This window comes from Populus trichocarpa, chromosome 10 (assembly GCF_000002775.5).
Source record: "Populus trichocarpa isolate Nisqually-1 chromosome 10, P.trichocarpa_v4.1, whole genome shotgun sequence".
Classification (NCBI taxonomy): Eukaryota; Viridiplantae; Streptophyta; class Magnoliopsida; order Malpighiales; family Salicaceae; genus Populus; species Populus trichocarpa.
Genome location: NC_037294.2, coordinates 20,179,061 through 20,197,633, shown reverse-complemented (window position 1 = coordinate 20,197,633; position 18,573 = coordinate 20,179,061). Strand labels below are relative to the sequence as shown.

General features: G+C 37.6%; 2 protein-coding genes and 1 long non-coding RNA gene across 4 annotated transcripts; 2 read left to right on the top strand and 1 right to left on the bottom strand.

Moving 5' to 3' along the window:
* Nucleotides 1-1,032: 1,032 nt before the first annotated feature.
* Nucleotides 1,033-7,679, bottom strand: LOC127905907 (uncharacterized). Its single transcript, XR_008060444.1, has 2 exons — nucleotides 7,530-7,679; nucleotides 1,033-1,201 (listed from the first exon to the last, which is right to left on the bottom strand). It is a non-coding gene; the product is annotated as an uncharacterized LOC127905907 (long non-coding RNA).
* On the top strand, nucleotides 6,649-7,806 carry LOC7458619 (histone H4). 2 transcript variants are annotated; one of them, XM_052456843.1, is made up of 2 exons: nucleotides 6,649-6,794; nucleotides 7,292-7,806. In XM_052456843.1, exon 2 carries the CDS (start codon nucleotides 7,315-7,317, stop codon nucleotides 7,624-7,626), a length of 312 nt encoding a protein of 103 aa, XP_052312803.1. In that variant the 5' UTR covers nucleotides 6,649-6,794; nucleotides 7,292-7,314; the 3' UTR covers nucleotides 7,627-7,806. The 2 variants fall into 2 exon arrangements, with proteins under 2 accessions (XP_052312803.1, XP_052312804.1); XM_052456844.1 differs by having other exon boundaries at nucleotides 6,652-6,794; nucleotides 7,305-7,806.
* Nucleotides 7,807-9,191: 1,385 nt separating this feature from the next.
* On the top strand, nucleotides 9,192-16,131 carry LOC7458618 (uncharacterized). Its single transcript, XM_002316289.4, has 4 exons — nucleotides 9,192-9,451; nucleotides 10,358-10,419; nucleotides 10,516-13,106; nucleotides 13,211-16,131. The coding sequence occupies exons 2-4, from the start codon at nucleotides 10,396-10,398 to the stop codon at nucleotides 14,547-14,549; spliced, it is 3,954 nt and encodes a 1,317-aa protein (XP_002316325.1). The 5' UTR covers nucleotides 9,192-9,451; nucleotides 10,358-10,395; the 3' UTR covers nucleotides 14,550-16,131.
* Nucleotides 16,132-18,573: the final 2,442 nt, after the last annotated feature.

The window sequence follows — 18,573 nt, the reverse complement described above, 5'->3', positions numbered from 1 at the left end:
ATATCTATTCTGACTTGTTTGTTTAACCTCTAATTTCCGAATACATGATATTCAAACCTCGAAATTGATTTTCAATCCAGATATATCACCTTCTTCACGGACAAAATCAATTGAAATTCAAACAAAATCTCAAAAAGCTTACTTGGATTCGGATCCAAACCAAGCACGAGAAAACACAAATCATCTTTCTCCCCTAGTAATTCAAGCCCCAGCACCATTTCAAGCGAGCAAGTATTTTTTCTAAGAAAAGAAAACGCATGCCATGTCATCGATCCGCTTCATTACAAACATCGTAATCTTGACCAACCATTCAAAAACAAATGGCCCAAAGTTCTCTTCAAAACACTTGTCTCGGATCGACCACGACGGACAATCCCTTGCGTGTCCCTATAAATATAACCTGTACCGTCTTTTACCGTCACACAAAATCCCACACATCTTTCTTTCTCGATCTCGATTCCCACCTGGACATTCAATTCCAAGTCTGCACTTTCGGTATGTCTCTCTCTCATTATTGTTCACCTCTGTTTTTTGTACTCGTTTTTGGGTGTAATTTGATTTTCACTGTGTTATTTGGCTTGCAAAATTCGTTCTAGTTGATCTCTGCTTAAAACGAAAGCTAGGGTTTCATTTGATTTTGGACATCTAAAATCAAGATTCGAATCAGCACCTGAATATATTAATTATGGTGAAGTGTGTTTTGATTCCTCCGTTCTCAGCTGGTGTTTTTGTTTATTTTTTATTAACGCTGCTTGTTTGGTCACTAGGAAAACGCGAGAAAATATTAATGTCCGAGAAATGTATTTTCTATTCCTTTAGTAATCTTGAAAATTTTAGTTTTCCCAAGCTGATACGTGTTTGTTTGCTGAGTTTTTCGTGCTTGGTCTCAATTTCTTGAGTTTTGTTTTTTTATTTCAATCGCTATCATGTGGTAACGATTCTCATGTCGAATCTTTTCCACAGATCTTCTCATCAGCTAGATAAACATGTCTGGACGTGGAAAGGGAGGCAAGGGCCTGGGAAAGGGAGGAGCCAAGCGTCATCGCAAGGTCCTTCGTGATAACATTCAAGGTATCACAAAGCCTGCAATCCGCCGTCTTGCTCGGAGGGGTGGGGTCAAGCGTATCAGTGGCTTGATCTATGAAGAGACTCGTGGTGTGCTCAAGATCTTCCTGGAGAATGTTATCAGAGATGCCGTGACCTACACTGAGCATGCCCGCCGCAAGACCGTTACTGCCATGGATGTGGTGTATGCCCTCAAGAGGCAGGGAAGGACTCTGTATGGGTTCGGTGGTTAGGGCTTTTAATTTTAAAATAAAAGTCTTGCTGTCAAGAAAAGGGCTTTTGAGGGATCGGGTTTAGATTTGCTAATCAGGTTTTTTTAGGTACTGTTTTGTAAGTATAAGTGCGTGATGGGTTAATGTTGATTTTTCGGGCTCGAATTTCTTTGCTTGATTTGACTGAAACCTAAATTAAAGATACGTGGTTAATATAAAATCTGAGATGTGTCAATTTAAGTTTCTGTGGACAATGCTTCCCTCGATAGCCGGTGTGTTTGGTTTGTGGTTGTAGGCGGGTTATTGATGTTGCTCGGCGGGAATAGGCAGATACAGCAAAATAATACAAAATGGAAAACGTTCTGAAAGGAAAGTCCATTAACATGTGCTTCGTCACTTGTTTTCCTGCCTTGGGCCCCATTTATTAAGGCATTGCTCTGTTGATATTATGTTTTAAAAGTGGCTTTTAAATTTTTTTTTTTTAAATTAATATGTTTTTTTTTTATATATTATTTTGATACTAACATTAAAAATAATTTTTAAAACATAAAAAAATATTATTTTAAAAATGTATCTGTTTTTGAGGTAGTTTTTATGGTGTAATTTAAAAAAAAATAAGTTTTTTAAAAAATATGATTAGTTGGATTTAAATATATATTTGTTAAAAATTATGGTTAAGGTTTATGTGTAGCAAAAAACATGTATAAAATGTTTGGTAATTGTGTTTGAAAGTGTAGTTGTGGTTACTTTTCAAAGTATTTTTTTAATTTAAAAATACATCAAAATAATTTTTTTTATTTTTTCAAAAGCGTTTTTAAAACATAAAAATAAATAGAATTTTATGAAATTTAGTTAAAAATATATATAAAAACTACTTTTCAAAAACTAGATTTTATGTTTATGTGTAGCAAAAAACATGTATAAAATGTTTGGTAATTGTGTTTGAAAGTGTAGTTGTGGTTACTTTTCAAAGTATTTTTTTAATTTAAAAATACATCAAAATAATTTTTTTTATTTTTTCAAAAGCGTTTTTAAAACATAAAAATAAATAGAATTTTATGAAATTTAGTTAAAAATATATATAAAAACTACTTTTCAAAAACTAGATTTTAAACTTAATTTTTTAATAAATCCCAATTTATTGTGTTTGTTATATCACAATCAAAATAATAGCTGCAAAACAAACGTAGCCAACTGTTGTAACATTGTAACATGTTGCTAACACCTCTCCCTCTCTGTCTCTCTTGCGCACAAACAACCTGTCTTATTTGGTACATTATATTTTACGGTGGCGAATTACTTCAAAAACTAAAAGTAAGGGAAAGCGAGGTTTGGAGTTTTAAGTCTATAAAGGAGATGATGATCTAACAGTTTTCCTCGTTTTTCTCGTGGCATTATGTCTTGTATCTCTCTCACAGACCACAAGGCTATGCGGTCATTGCTTGATATGTTATCCAAGTGTTTGTTTTTTGCCTTGACCTTTTTAAGATACTGTTATGAAGATGATTGCACCAAGGAAGATCCACTGTCACAGGAGAGCTTCAGGAAGTTGGCAATTCCGTTGCCTTAAAGCAGCACCATCTAAGATTGTTTGTTACGTAGCTAAAGAACTAATGGACACAGAGAACCCACCCCTAGTGTTGCCCAATGGCTACGTTTACAGCACTAAAGTTCAATTTTCTCATGTGATATAAAGATACCTCTTAACCACATTGTTGCCACTAATTTAATTAGTTTGAATTCTTTTTTTTGGCTTTGCAGGCGCTCGAAGAAATGGCCAAGAGAAACGATGGTAAAGTAACCTGTCCAAGGACAAGTTTGGTCTGCAATTATTCAGAGTTGGTTAAGGCATATATATCATAATTTGCTTCTTGAAGCAAACTCGGTGATTCATGAGAAATATCCTTTGTGCTGGGCACTGAAATTGTTTTGAGTTCCAGCATCTTCAGTAAATACTAGAAACAGGATGTTGTTCGTCAAACTTTCAAGGACAATGTGATGGTATTCATTAAACACTTAAATAACTTGGGGCAATTTCTCACGCAACTTGATCTGATCTAAGTTTTGGAGACTTCCCACTTGTATAGCAAAAAGAATCTTCCTTTTCTGTTTTTTCTTTTGGTTGAGTTTGGTGTCGGCCACTTTTTCTTTGCAATTCACAATAGACTTGAGTTGATCTGCAATTGCGATTTTGAAGCTTTGCAATTTCTGTATGATGCTCTGATCCAGAATGTAGGTAGTAGCGCTAACGAGTTAAAATTTCCCACGTAAACGTGTGTGCAACATGTGGTTGTGCCCTTATGAATAGAGCAAGTTGTATGTCCTAACTCCTAACTATGATGTTTAGCTATGTTTGCTTGTTGTATTCCAGACGTACTCTTTCTCTCGAGCAATTAATTTCGCTCTGAAGGGCATGTCTCCTCAGTACAAGAAAGAGGTGTTGGGTTTGAGAATCTACAAAGAGCAATTGTCAGCAATCCCGGTGAGGCTGGAGCTGGCGGCATTCTTAGAGATTGGCGTGGTAGATGTCTTGTGTAATTGGTATTTATATGTCCACGAAGGTAGAGCTCTGGAAATGAGTAAAATACCCTTGGATATGAAGAAGGATATGATATTTCTCCAAATCGATGGATCTCCTTATCCAAATTTATATATCTAAAATAATTTACTATGTCTATAATTTTTTTCAATATATGACAAATAATTTGTTTAGTTTTTTTCAATAAAAAAAACTTACTTTTGTTTGATAAATATTAAATATATACTAGATAAAAATTGATCATGAAAGAAACCATATCGATCTCCATTTAAATGGAGGACTGAAACTTACCTCCGAATTGAGATGGAATTGAAATCGAGGCATCTATTAAGGTTAGAAGGCTCCCGTGAAGATGGAGATGAAAATAGAGAGTACATCCTCTGTCTTTATAAACCTCCAATGCCATTTCTACTTGAGCTAACTAGGGAAAAATGTTATTTTGGAAGGCTGAAGATTCCAACCCACCCCTTCTTTGCAAAATACATCATTTGGGTGAAAGATCATGGGAGGTTATCTACAAGCGTACAGAAAGGTTAATACTACCTTATTTCCTGCCCACCTAGATATAAAGCAAAGAAGGACCTGTTATGACCTGTGCTCACTGCCTAGTGCCCCATGCTCTCTCTCACTGCCAGACTATAATTGTCAGCCCGACCCGGGATTGACCTGGTCAAGGAATCAGGTTTCAGGTTATATGGATTGACCTGTGTCAACTCGAAAAATTAAAAAAAAATTAATATTTTATATGAAAAAATTAAAAAACAATCCATGTGAATATAGATTATACATGTTATAAATAATGATGTTTCAAAAATTATTTCAAAACATTTTTTTATCTCATTTTAAAAATATACTATGTTAGTATGTTATCATTTTAAGTTGAAGTATTTAAACAAAAAAGATTTTTTATCCCCCGTTAAAAAATATAACTTTTTTCTTATGAACATAAAGTATATATACTAAAAGACTTCAAATTCTAATTTGAAAAAATAAATCATTCTTCTAGTATTTATATAGTGAACTTTGAAAAGGGTTAATAATCAAATAGAAAATAGAAAATATAAAAAAGGAGGGGTCTTTAGTTAGGAGAAAAAACATATTTAAAAAAAAAAGTCTCAATCGGGTTTTGCCGGATTGGCCGGGTCACGGGTCAACCCAACGGGTCAACCGAGTTTTTACTCATTCCGGTCTTTTGATTTATCAGGACCGGTCCAGCTACCAGGTCGACCAGATCCCGAGTCAACCTACTAGGCCGGTCCAGATTTAATAGTTACGTGAGTACGGGGGCATCTAACCTCCCATGAACATTCTGCTCTTATTTTACATTTTCATTCCTGAACACTTCCAAAGGCACTGGCATCATCGTTGATGGTGGAATGCTGTAACAAGGCAGCACAGTAATCATAATAACGAAAATGTAGAAAGTGATAGTGCAAATTACCGTGCTATGCACTTCTCCGAGCTGAGGTAGGCAGCTGATGCAAGGGTCCCTCTCAGATTCCGGCAGGAAATACAGATATAGGCCATCATCAATTTTGTTATATTTCCTCAAATTTTAGCATAGAAGTCGGAAATAGCAATGCCGGTAAAAGCAAATCTATGCAGCTTCACAAAACTGTTCCTTGCAGCCTGCTTTCTACCAGAAGAATAAAGTAACATAATTGATTTTACCTGCCCTCTTTTCTGCTCAATCAAAATGACAATAACAAGCTTTGCAGCATTCCCAACTTCAAAATATCAAACAAACAATCAGCACCGTTTTTTAGAAACATCTCTTGTCAGGCAAGGGATCGGTATCATGAGGATTTGAACAGAAAAAATTATAATAACACACTAAAAAAAAGAAAGTCATTAAGGTGTTTTACTATTCATGTCAACAATTAATTACCTTAATATGTTATTTAAGTCGGCTAGCAACAACTACCTGCCCTGATGAGTTGGCTAGCGTGCGGATAAACATTGGGGTCGTCTGTTTGAGAGCTAATAGGCGCACCAATTTTCTCAATTCTGATAGGCGACTCGAGTTTGGCATGCTGTTTGTCTCTCCAGTATAAAAAAATAAATAACAGGCGCACGGGGCTGACCCTTTGCTCTTTTTTTTTTCATTTTTTTTTATATTAAGAGAATTTACAAGATACACTTGTTTTTTATTCAGTACATGTTTCTCAGATACCATTATAAATTTTTATTTTAGTTTTAATAAATTTTTTTCAATTATTATGTTTATGATTTGAAAATAATAATATTAATAATAAATTTTTTGGATTGCTTGTTCACTTGATTTAACAATTATAAAAAGTTTGTTCTAAACAAAATAATGATTTTAATTAAAAATATTATGCTAACTAAGATAAATAATAAAAATATTAATATATTTTTAGATTTAATGGCAATAACGGCATATTTTCCAAGTTCTCTGTATTTTCTTTTACTTTAAAGAAATTTAGATCTCTCTGCATAGTAAGGTGAACATGCAAACCAGTAACATCTAGATTGACTTGTTCATTTAACCTCTAATTTTTGAATACATGATGTTCAAACCTCGAAATTGATTTTCAATCCAGATTTATCACCTTCTTCACGGACAAAATCAATTGAAACTCAACAAAAATCTCAAAAAGCTTACTTGGATTCGGATCCAAACCCAGCACGAGAAAACACAAATCATCTTTCTCCCTGGTAATTCAAGACCCAGCACCATTTCCAGCGAGCAAGTATTTTTTCTATAAAAAAAAATGGATGCCATGTCATCGATCCGCTCCATTACAAACATCATAATCTTGACCGTCCATTCAAAGCCAAATGGCCCAAAGTTATCTTCAAAACACTTGTCTCGGATCGACCGCGATGGACAATCCCTTGCGTGTCCCTTATAAATATAACCTGTACCGTCTTTTACCGTCACACAAAATCCCACGTATCTTTCTCTCTCCATCTCGATTCCATCCTGGAGATTCAATTACAAGTCTGCTCTATCGGTATTTCTCTCTCTCATTATTTTACACCTCTGTTTTTTGTACTCGTTTTTGGGTGTAATTTGATTTTCACTGCGTGATTTGGCTTGCAAAATTCGTTCTAGTTGATCTCTGCTTAAAACGAAGGCTAGGGTTTCATTTGATTTTGGACATCTAAAATCAAGATTCGAATCAGCACCTGAATATATTAATTATGCTGAAGTGTGTTTTGATTCCTCCGTTCTCAGCTGGTGTTTTTGTTTATTTTTCATTAAAGCTGCTTGTCTGGTCACAAATAAAACGCGAGAAAATATTAATGTTCGAGAAATGTGTTTTGATTTTCTTTTCCTTTTGTTAATCGTGAAAATTTTACTTTTCCCAATTTGATACGTGTTTGTTTGCTGAGAAAATGCGGGAGTTTATTGAAATTTTTCGTGCTTGGTCTCAATTTCTTGAGTTTTGTTTATTTATTTCAATCGCTATCATGTGGTAACGATTCTCATGTCGAATCTTTTCCACATATCTTCTCATCAGCTAGATAAACATGTCTGGACGTGGAAAGGGAGGCAAGGGCCTGGGAAAGGGAGGAGCCAAGCGTCATCGCAAGGTCCTTCGTGATAACATTCAAGGTATCACAAAGCCTGCAATCCGCCGTCTTGCTCGGAGGGGTGGGGTCAAGCGTATCAGTGGCTTGATCTATGAAGAGACTCGTGGTGTGCTCAAGATCTTCCTGGAGAATGTCATCAGAGATGCCGTGACCTACACTGAGCATGCTCGCCGCAAGACCGTTACTGCCATGGATGTGGTGTATGCCCTCAAGAGGCAGGGAAGGACTCTGTATGGGTTCGGTGGTTAGGGCTTTTAATTTTAAAATAAAAGTCTTGCTGTCAAGAAAAGGGCTTTTGAGGGATCGGGTTTAGATTTGCTAATCAGGTTTTTTTAGGTACTGTTTTGTAAGTATAAGTGCGTGATGGGTTAATGTTGAATTTTTTTTTTTTTAATTTTTGGAATGGAAATGGTTCTGTTTCGAATTCAACTTTTGATGGGCTCGTGTTTTTTATTTTTCGGGCTCGACTTTCTTTGCTTGATTTGACTGAAACCTAAATTAAAGATAATACGTGATTAATATAAAATCTGAGATGTGGCAAAAACGTAAGTTTGTGTGGACCATGCTTCCCTCGATTGCCGGTGTGTGGTTGTAGGCGGGTTTTATCGATGTTGCTTGGCGGGAATAGACGGTGACAGCAACACAAAACAGAATGGAAAACGTTCTTCATGGGAAATCCAATAACACATGCTGCCGCCTACTTCTCCTCCTGCCTTGGGCTCCATTCATTAGGGGAATCACTTTCATTTAAACTGTTGTAACAGAATAATCAATGGCATCTTTACTTTTCCTTTTTTTTTTCTTTTCATATTATAGAATCCATTGAAAGAGCCAAGTGAAAGTCTAAAACAGTTTTTTTTTTTTTTTGCCAAAGAAAAATCATTCTTATTTATCTATTAAATGATCCAAAACAATAAAATAAATTATTTTAAAAAATATTTCTTTCATCAAATCAAGTTTTTTCTATGGTGTTTTTTCAAAAATATTAATATTAAATATATTAAACTACAAATGAGGTGTTAGAATGAATTTTTTATTGAAGTACACGTAATAAAAAAAACCTTTTTTATATTATTAAAAAATTATATTATTAATTTGGCTTTTTAAATGATTTTTGCCATTGAAAATGTTCCATGAGGATGTTCCTTCGTGCCTTAATCTTGCAAGCAATCTTGTCATGACGTGGAAAGCAAGGATCAAGGAAGTGTTATCAAGTAGTGTTAGATGTTACGATTGTGGTTGTTTTTAAATATAATTTTTATTTATAAATATATTAAGATTATATTTTTATTTTTTAAATTTATTTTTAACACTCATACATAAAAAAAAACATTATTTTTTTTAATTGTACGGCTGTGAAAGCAAATAGTATCTATCAATAATTAAAAAGGCAGTGTAATGTGGTCCTCCCTAATATTATCACGTCTTTTAGGAGGTAGATTGAAATTGATAGAACTGCCAAAGGAATGATGAGAGTTAAAAGGGTACAAAATGTATAATTAAAAGCTTCTTTAATCGTTTCTTGCAAATGGGTATTGGCATCTTTATTCACTCCGAGTTCTGCCCACCAACCAATGCCAAACAGCATCCAAAAAAACACTACAAAATAATTGAGGCTTGAAAGTCAGCAGTAACAATCATAAAAATGTCCGGAAAAAAACATTGTAAGTGGGAAGTCAATAATGGCTGGCAAAGGTGTGGTTGTGGGATCCACTCACATTGAAGATTTCCAAAATTTGCAACACGTGTCAATAATCCGTTTAGGTGTGGTTGTAGGATCCAACTCACATTGAAGATTTCCAAGATTGGCAACACGTGTCAATAATCCGTTTAGTCTCGGGTCCCCTTAGCGTGTTCAATACACTAACAGCCACAGCAAAAACGAAAAAGTCAAATGACAAGAAAGACCGCGGTTACTTTATTAGCCCTAACCCTGAGCAACAACGTATCAAAGCAATCTTTGATTCCTCTGCTCTCGCTCTCTCTCTCTCTGTTTTTTCCAAGAAGTTGCATAGAAACATCTTGAACTCTCTCTCTCTCTCTCTAAAATCACTCACACTCGTTCTCAAATCAGGTAATAATCTGTTTGTGTTTTTATTTTGATTAATCAAAACCCTCGTATTCTCCGATTCCTATTTGGAGGGTTGATTTTTCTCCTTTTCTGTTATCTTCCCCGAAATGGTCTTCACTCTTTTTTGTTTTTTTCAATCCTGGTTTCAAATACTTCTGTCCATTGAGTATAGATTATCTAATCAAATGTTCAAAAGGACGTTTTAAGGAGACCGCTGTCCTTTTTTTTGAATAATGATTAATTTATTTGTGGATTTGAAAAGTGAAATGTTTGCATCTGTGCTAATCTCTGATTTTAATATGTAATTAATTCAGTTTTTTTTTCTTTCGGCTTATAATCTGACGTGGCTGTTTCAATAGTAGTAGTTAGTCATCGACGATTGTAATTTTAGGTCAACTTGTTATTGTGTAACTCACAGTCTAATTGATGGATTTGGGCTTCAGTTACTTTTATTGATTGCTGCGTTAGCTATCGTTTATATAGTTTTTTTTTTTTAGATTTGGATATTAATGACAGTATTAAGATGAGAGTGTTGAGGCTTAGCTTTCTAGATTATTTTGATTATGAAATTCTTACTGGGTTTTATGATAACCCACCCATGACATGGATCTAGTTTGATATTTTCATGATCAATTAGTGCACTTCCTTTTGTATTTTTTTTCTGCTTTTCTTGAATTTATTGAGGACTAATTAAGGAGATGGGTAGTTTTGTCGTGTTGTGCTGTCTGAAGGTGCTAACTACCCGTAGCAATAACTTTTCTTGGTGCTAAAAGACTATGAGAAACTGACTGATTTTAGTCATTGAAAATAATAAATTTGCTAACTTGGTTTCAGTAATTATTGGGGTTGGATTTGAAGGCAACTCAGGATATTTTGTTGGGGATTAATCCATGAATTATTTTTGTTAAGGTATTGAAAAGGGTTGTGAACGTGCAAACTTTGAAGTGATGCCGGTGTCAGGAAATGAAGAGGTGTTTATTTTCTTTCTGAGTTACTGTTAAGTAACATTAGAGAACATTTAAAATGTTTTCCCCCTTGATATTGATTCATTAATCTCTTGTTGGCAGGCTGGGGCTAAACCCCTTGCATGGCAGTCCAGTCTTAACATTGCAGGTGTTCCTATTAAGAAAAGGAGGTTCATTCGGCCTCCTTCGCCTCCACAAGAAGAACAATCTGTGCCACTGGTGGAAAAAGATTCTGTGCAGAAAGAACCTGGCAGAACATTTGTGGAGTCAACTCTGTCCAATGCTAGTGTTACAGCAAGTTCTGATTTATGCAATCCATGTGAGGATTCTGTACCTGAAGAAAATAAGAACAGGTTGGACGGCATTGTGCTGATGAACATTGCTAACTGCTCGGTAGTTAAAGTTCAAGAACTGAACCAAACAATCCAGTCTGATTCTTTGGCTGAATTTGGAAAAGAAGAGAAGCTTGTGGTGGCAGAAAAGTCTGGCAAAGCGCAGCTGATTTCAGCAAAAAATGAGTTGAATATAGAAGACAGTAAAGGTAAAGAGATACACAGCCAACAAATATCAGAAGGAAAGTGTAAGTCAGAGACACCTATAGTTTCAGAAACTTCTCAGTTTTCTTTAGGTTTAAAGGAACATGATGTTTTGTCATTCGAATGTTATAGCAATGTTGGTAGTCAAAATCATGAAAATGTAGGAGCTGTTTCATCGAATTTGTCTTTAAGCAAGGGCGAGACCGGTATTCAGCACAAAATGTACAATATTCTGGCTACTGGCAGCACTGATCTACGGACTAACAGATCAAACTGGGACTTGAATACTACTGCGGATACATGGGATGGTTCTACCAGTGATGAACATGCAGCTCAAGTAACTGCTGATGCGTGGAACAGAGTTGGTGTTATACATGATATTACTACAGGAGTAATTGGAACTGGTATTGCTAAAGAAAGGCAACTCCTTGATGGGAGTGAGTGCAGATCTAGTTTTCCCCAAACATTCTCAGAGTGTGCCAAGGAGTGTACTTCTGAGGATTCTCTTCATCTACGTCTCAGTCCATCATTTCCTTCAATTAACTTAAGCAAGGAATCTTCCAGCTCTTCTGCTAACAAAGAAAGCCGGGTTATTCCTAATACTAGCTTGCCTGGTGTCTTGTTGTCAGCAGGCAATGCAACCATGGATAGCTCTAGGACCATAAAATCAGAACCTTTTGATGGGAGCCTCGAACATGATCTTAGAGGAGCTAAAGTCAATCCATTTGATTTTTTTGTGAAGCGTGAGTTGGTTGAGAAGGGTAGTCCAGAAACATCAAAGTCCTCAGCGTTTATTTCTCTGAAATTAGCTGGTCAGGGTTTCATAAAACCCGAACCATTTCCTGATGGTAAACCAGAAATTCCCAGGATGATAGAGGGGGTGTCAATCCAACCTGATAAACAAGTGCTACAAGGCCAGGATACTGGAGGGCAAGCTCCTTGCTCGACTAGTAAACAAGTGCTGCAAGGCCAGGATACTGGAGAACCTTCCTGTTCAACAAATGACTGGGCGAGGGAAGGTCAAGATATCTTAGCAAAACCTACTTGTTCAACAGGTTTGTCTATAAGTGGCAATGCGTCAGAATGTTTAGAGCATACCACATGTGCTGAAGGTGTGCTTCTTAGGAAGGAGATTGTAAAGGAAGCATGTGAAAGTGCTGGGCAGGTTTCTTCAGAAATGGTTTGTATACCTGTGGGTCACAGTGGCAATGAATTAAATGCTTCTGTTATGATAGATACTGCAATTACCGAGGGCAGAAATGTGGATATTCCTGAGCAGTGCGAACTGAATTTTACAGAGGAAGTCTCTGCACGTTCACATGGAAATGGTGAGGGTTCAGTAACTGATGAGGAAAAGATCAACTTGTCTGGTGATATGCTAGAAGAAGATACGTATGGCTCTGGCTATGAGTCTGACGGTCATTCTATGGCTATGGATATTGAAGAAGAGCATCGAGAACACGAGTATGAAGATGGTGAGGTTCGAGATCTGCACCTGCAGGCTGTGACAGAGTGTCAGAAATTTGAGGGAAAAGATGTTAGTCATGGTAATTGTGGTAATTCTGAGCATGAAAAGGTAAACTCTGAACTTGCTGGTGATGATCATCATATTTCATCCCATGTCGAGGAAAATGACTCTAAAATAAAAGTTTCTGAAAACAATGAAGATACTGTGAAAGAATGTATCACTACAACCACTGAAGATGCTGATAATGCTATTATGAAAAAATCATCAACAGTTGAGATTCCATCTTGTGGGGAAGATCAAGAGAGGGCCACCACAATCATTCAAATAAAATCACTCGACACATCTGGACAGAAAGATGATCTGATGGGCCAGGGGGCAGATTTGTCACCTGGACAAGACATTACTGGAGGTCAAGAAACTTTAGTTTCTATTGAGCAAGGTTCAGACAAGAACATTAAAACAATTGATGTGGAAAAGAATGAGTTGCCTGAGGTAGAAGCATCTTTAAATGGTCGTGATATGGCTAAGGATGTCAGCAGTGGCCGGAGTAGGATTATTAACTTGTCTCGAGCTTCTAATTCATCATCTCCTGGCAAGACAAGATCTATATCAGGCAGGACTTTGCCATCACATCGAGAAAGATTACCTGATGAGCTGCTTGAGGGTGGTAAATTGCATCCCCGAGGGAGGTGATTATTTGTTATTTTATTTGTCTCTCTTATGTTCCATATTTTTTTTGACGGTCTAGTATATGTGTTATAGTCTGATTTTCTTCCATGGCAATTTATCTCAGGGATGAAAATTATATTGATGGCCCTCGCAGATTCTCAAGAGAGAGGCATCAAGAGCATTTCCCCAGAAACTCTAGAATGAATTTTGTCTGTGGTAGAGGGAGGATGTCCAGTCGGATTGACACTCTACGTGGTGACAGGGATTCTGAACGTGACTATGCTTCAGAATTTTATGGTTCATCAGATTTTGCTGTTCGCAGACATAAATATGCGTCTGCTGTTGGCGAGGCAGATTCTTCTGTTAATTATAATACTGGACCAGATGGTGCATTTGTAGGTACTGCTCGGGGAGGGAGAAAATTATTGGATGATGAGACACCAGTTTTCCGCCATGTACCCTCAAGGAGGCGGTCTCCTAGAGGGAGATATGGACCCGCTGTTCGGGGCACTCAAATGCTGCATAGAGTTCCTCGAAATGTTGGGGAAGATGGTTCTGAAGTTACTGGAGTAAGGCATGCTGAGAACATGAGGGGATTCCCTGATGATAGTACAGATCAGGCATTTACACGTCCCCAACCTTCATATGAAGGGTTAGATGGTCATTTTGTCCAAGGGACTAGGAACTATTCATCTGTTCAGAGAAGGACTCCTCCCCAAATTCGTTCAAAATCTCCAATTAGATCTCGTTCTCCTTGTCCATGGTCATCTGCCAGAAGAAGATCTCCAGATGGGTTTGGTGCAACCTCAGAATTTTCTAGTCGGAGATCACCAATTTACAGGATAGGGAGGGTCAGATCACCTGACCATCCTGGTTTTCCCAGGGAAATGGTTGTCAGGAGGAATGGTTCCCCACCATTTTTATCTCGACCTAATGATACAAGGGAAATGGATCTTGGTCGTGATCACGGCCATCCAAGGTCTATCATCTCTAATAGGGACCAAACAGGAAGGGTTTTGCTCAGAAACGGTAGGAGATTTGGTATTACAGATCTTCGAGAAAGGAGGGATGGAGATGAGTTCTTTGGAGGCCCCATGCACTCTGGCCGATTTCAAGAGCTTGGTGGTGATGGAAATGTCGAAGATAGAAGAAGGTTTAGTGAGAGGCGGGGACCTGTCAGGACATTTAAGCCTTTTAACGGTGCTGATGGTGAAAATTTTCGTCTTAATCCGGTGGATGGCCCTAGACCTCTTAGGTTCTTTCCAGAAGATGATCCAGAGTTCCATGAGAGAGCTAATTTGAGGGAAAGAGAGTTTGATGGACGGATTAAGAACTGTCCTGGAAATGCACCTAGAAGACCCAGAAGCATTGAAGAGCGGGCAGGAAATTACAGGCATGGTGGTCATGTGTTGTGTGATGATGGGTTTGATGATATTTCACGAATGAAGAGGAAAAGGTTTTAATGGTCAATAGACCAGGGCCCAGGGCTTGTTATTTTAGATTATATAGGAGACTAGAGGCAGAATTGCTTGTGGTTACTTACACAGCTGGATTGATAAATGTCAGATGCCACCTTCATTTAACACTGATACTATTAGCCATCAGATGACTGTTCTGTCATGTACATAGCTTGTCTCTTTCAGAACTCTATCCACTGGTTTCTTGTTCTCAAATTCTGGATGTTAGGCCACTTTTCGTTTTTCACCTTAGCAAGTTTTATAGTGTCATAATTTTGGCTGCACTTTATGTATGGGCGGGATCATTGCAGTTAAAATCAGTGTTCGCATATTCTCCAGTGGATGCCCAAGTTTCTCAAAAGTATTTTCAGCTTGGCATGCTGATTATGTTTGGTGGGTTGGAGTAGGTATGCAGCAAGGCGTTGTTGGAACTTGGTCTGATTCTGAAGCCATCAAAGAAGCTTTAATAAAATCAGTAACTTTCTGTTCTTTGCTTTGCTTCACATTCCCTTTGTTATGTTGCCCAAATATGAATATTCCAATCATGTTACCAAATTTGTGCAGTCATCTCGTACAGTTACTGCACAGTGCTCAAGTTTTTAGAAGGTAGTATTTGTTGCGATCTACTTTACTGAATAGAGAAATTTTCAGGCGTGCAATTGCTTTTAACTCAACAGTATCAACTGTTGGAAGCTGAAATGTCTGGTGGACTGAGGTAATTCAACTGTTGGAATCTTAGACTTTGCAGAGTTCATGGTTTATTGTGCTGCAAGTACTCTTACGGGCTCAAGTTTGACTGAACTTTGGTTAAGCTTTTGTCATTTTTCTCATAGGAAGTCTTGAATGCTTTCAAGAGACAGCGGGTGAATACTAGCTAGCTACTTGGAGTAGGCTTTCATAGCTGTGCTTTTATTTGTTACTTGAGTAGGCCATGTTGGTGGCCTGTCTAATCTCTCATGCATTTGCCAACCATTGAGTTCTGCCCTGATGTCTTGTCTTCAGTGGATTAGATTAAACTACCACCTCCTAAGCCTTTGCTTGAAAGGGAGCATATCTGGGAATCTTAGCTTTTGGGGTTGTAATTTCGTGGTTCTCTTTGGAAGGCAGCAAATGACTGCTATGTTGGATGGTGGCTTACTGTGTTACTGGTAGCTTTATCTGTTCTTTTCGGGAAAACAGCTACCTAGGAATGCTGGGGATAATCTATTTCATTGTTTACACTGAATAGGGTGATTCAGCCACTGCACTGCGATACACTGCTTGTGGTGTGGTTTCTACTACTGCATGATTACTGAAACAAAGTACGGTGAGTTTTTTAGAACATATGTTGAATGTGGGTACAGGACACGGGGGTTTGTGGTTCTGAAGGTGGTGGTGCAAAACCTCAGGTAAGGCTGTTCCCTTGATTGAACACACACCTTTTACCCGATGTAGATTAATTGGTCCATGAGGATCGGCAACCAGGTTGAATCAGGTCCCGTGATCGCACTGACATCACCTTTGTCATCGTTTCTGTTCTTTTTTAACAATGATAAAATAATATATTAATATTAAGCAGAATAAGAATGTTGAGTTTTAGCTCCAAGAAGCTCGTATTAAACAGTATAATGAAGAGTCAAGACGAGAATGGATCATGGATGTTGGGGGACCATGATTTGGTATTTATTAACCATCACTTTTGGGCAATATGTTGACTATTACAAGTCAGCTTATGGATTGCATGTGGATTGAAAGCTGGACTTTCCGAAATTTGACCATCTCAATTTCCAATAGATGTTTTTTTTTAAAAAAAGGGCAGGAAATATTTGTGGAGAATCTCTGTCAGCTACCAAAAGAGGAATGCTTTTTGCTAGCAGCCTTGGCCTTGGTGATTTCTTCAATTCTTTTTCCCGTGACTTTTTATTTGGATTGTCATTGTGCAAACAGAATCACTGTCAGGAAACCATGGCTTAGTGTAGGGGGGCAATGATGTTGGCAAGAGCCATGAAGATGAGAATAGAGATTGACTCTGAATCTCAGAATTGCACGCAGTTGCAACCTTGACATCTGCTGGCAAAAGTTTGTTGCCTGCTCGATAGAAGTTGAATCTTCTGCACGTCAACAACTGTATGATAAATATTAGAATTTGTGCCCGTTCTTAATGGTTGGACCAAGCATTTTCCGCCCATTTATCCTGAATGTTCAAGTCCTGTCTGGTGATTTCTTAAAAGAATGCCAGTGATGGACTCTTTAAACGTGGGAACCAGGGAAAGCTGCAGTCACGAAATACAGCAGTGCTTATATTTCCCTGAGAATAATTTCACCAATTTTTAATGTTTTCTCAATCAAGTATGCATACCTTTTCAAAACAGCTAATCAATTATTTTCTATTTAATTTTTGTAAATTGCTTTGATAACAGTAATTTGGAAGGGAAAGTTCCATGAAAGGGTCGGGTAACCCACGTACCATTTACCCCACGAAAATATTTAGAAAAAGTCCCGAGTCAAACAAAAATAACTGAAGTTCCTGTACTCAATAAAAAAAAATTGTGTGCGTGTACTGCAATCATCCCTATTTCCCCGTATCATCTGTATTCTTGCATTTTATAGGCCAGCAATTGTAGCGTCTTGAGACTGATTGGGTGGTTTTCTTTAAAGGCGTCAACCACTGCTGCCCTGGGGAACGCATTACAATGCTCCTTTTTCCAGGGCTGTTAGGGAGTCTGCGGTTTCTTCCAATTTAGAATTCGGTAGGGCTGACTCTAAAACCAGTGACCTGATTATTTTATAAAGGCGTGTTTAGACAATTCTGAACTTACGTACACGTTCAGACTTGACGAAGGTTTATGAAGTTTCACTTGTTCCTTCTTTTGAACTCTTTTGACGCCAATAAACCCAAACTAATGGGTTGAAAATTTTGCTCGACTGTTAGCTAGGAGTGGCGTGTGGCAGGAATCTTCAGTTTTTGCATTATTATTTTTCAAACTTTGGACATTGCTTACCCCAACCATAAGAGTCTTGTGTGGTTGTGTTGCGACTTTTGTTTGCAACTTTTGTTGCTTTGCCGTGCCATTGCATGCAATTGGTAAACGATTCGCATTCGGTTTCAGGGCAATATATATAACAATGGAATAATGCTCCAATGCTACGGGCTGGTGCCATTCCAATTTAACAAAAGAAAACTCTCCCATTTTCTCGAGACACTTTCTAAAATTAGACGTGTGTAAACTTATCATTCTACGTCTCAGTGATGCTGTGCTTTTAATATAAATGCCAGAAATTAAGACCCACCTGCCTAACTCCTGAGTGCAAATGCTGTCGCTAGCGTGCCCAGATGAAGTAAAGCGACGAGGCAAAAGAAAAATATAATCGTCGTGGTAGTAGTAGAAAGATAAATCAATCACTTGAGTTACTGATACAACGTTGTGGGAGCATACCAGTCAAGAAATGTCAACTTGTAACAATTTATAGATGCAAAAATATTTAACTAGTTAATGGCTTTGAATTTCTAGGTACGAAATCCCAAGTTCCCAGCTTTGCATCCAAGAACAAGAACAGCATGGGTAATGAAAGTAAGTTGAAAAGTAGCACAATGTGTAGCATGATTACAATATATCTTAAAGATGATTCCTGTTACTATTCTGTATGCATGATATCTTTTTTCGAGCGAGGAACACCGGTGCCGTAGTTGGCTGTGTGATTTCTATAATTTATATTCTCTGGCTAAAAGTCCAAGAGAGTACAGGAAAGCAACATTTTCGAGTGGATTTTCTAATGGGCCATCTCGAACCCCCTTTATGGGCCTTGAGTAGGCCTGGGCTTCGTGCTCGGTAGGATTTGGTCAGATCATGGCCGAAACGTGCGCTCTCGTTTATTAACCTCCGCAGTCCGCACGCGTTGTTCGATTAGGGTCCCTGCCCTCCATTCTCTCTCAGCTTCCTCTGTTGTTTGTGCTGAATAATTCAATTGAATTCTTGAAATGGAAAATGCTTTTCAGCATTCGAAAAATTCTACTCCCGTGAGAAAGTGGAGTTGATGAATAATTATTACA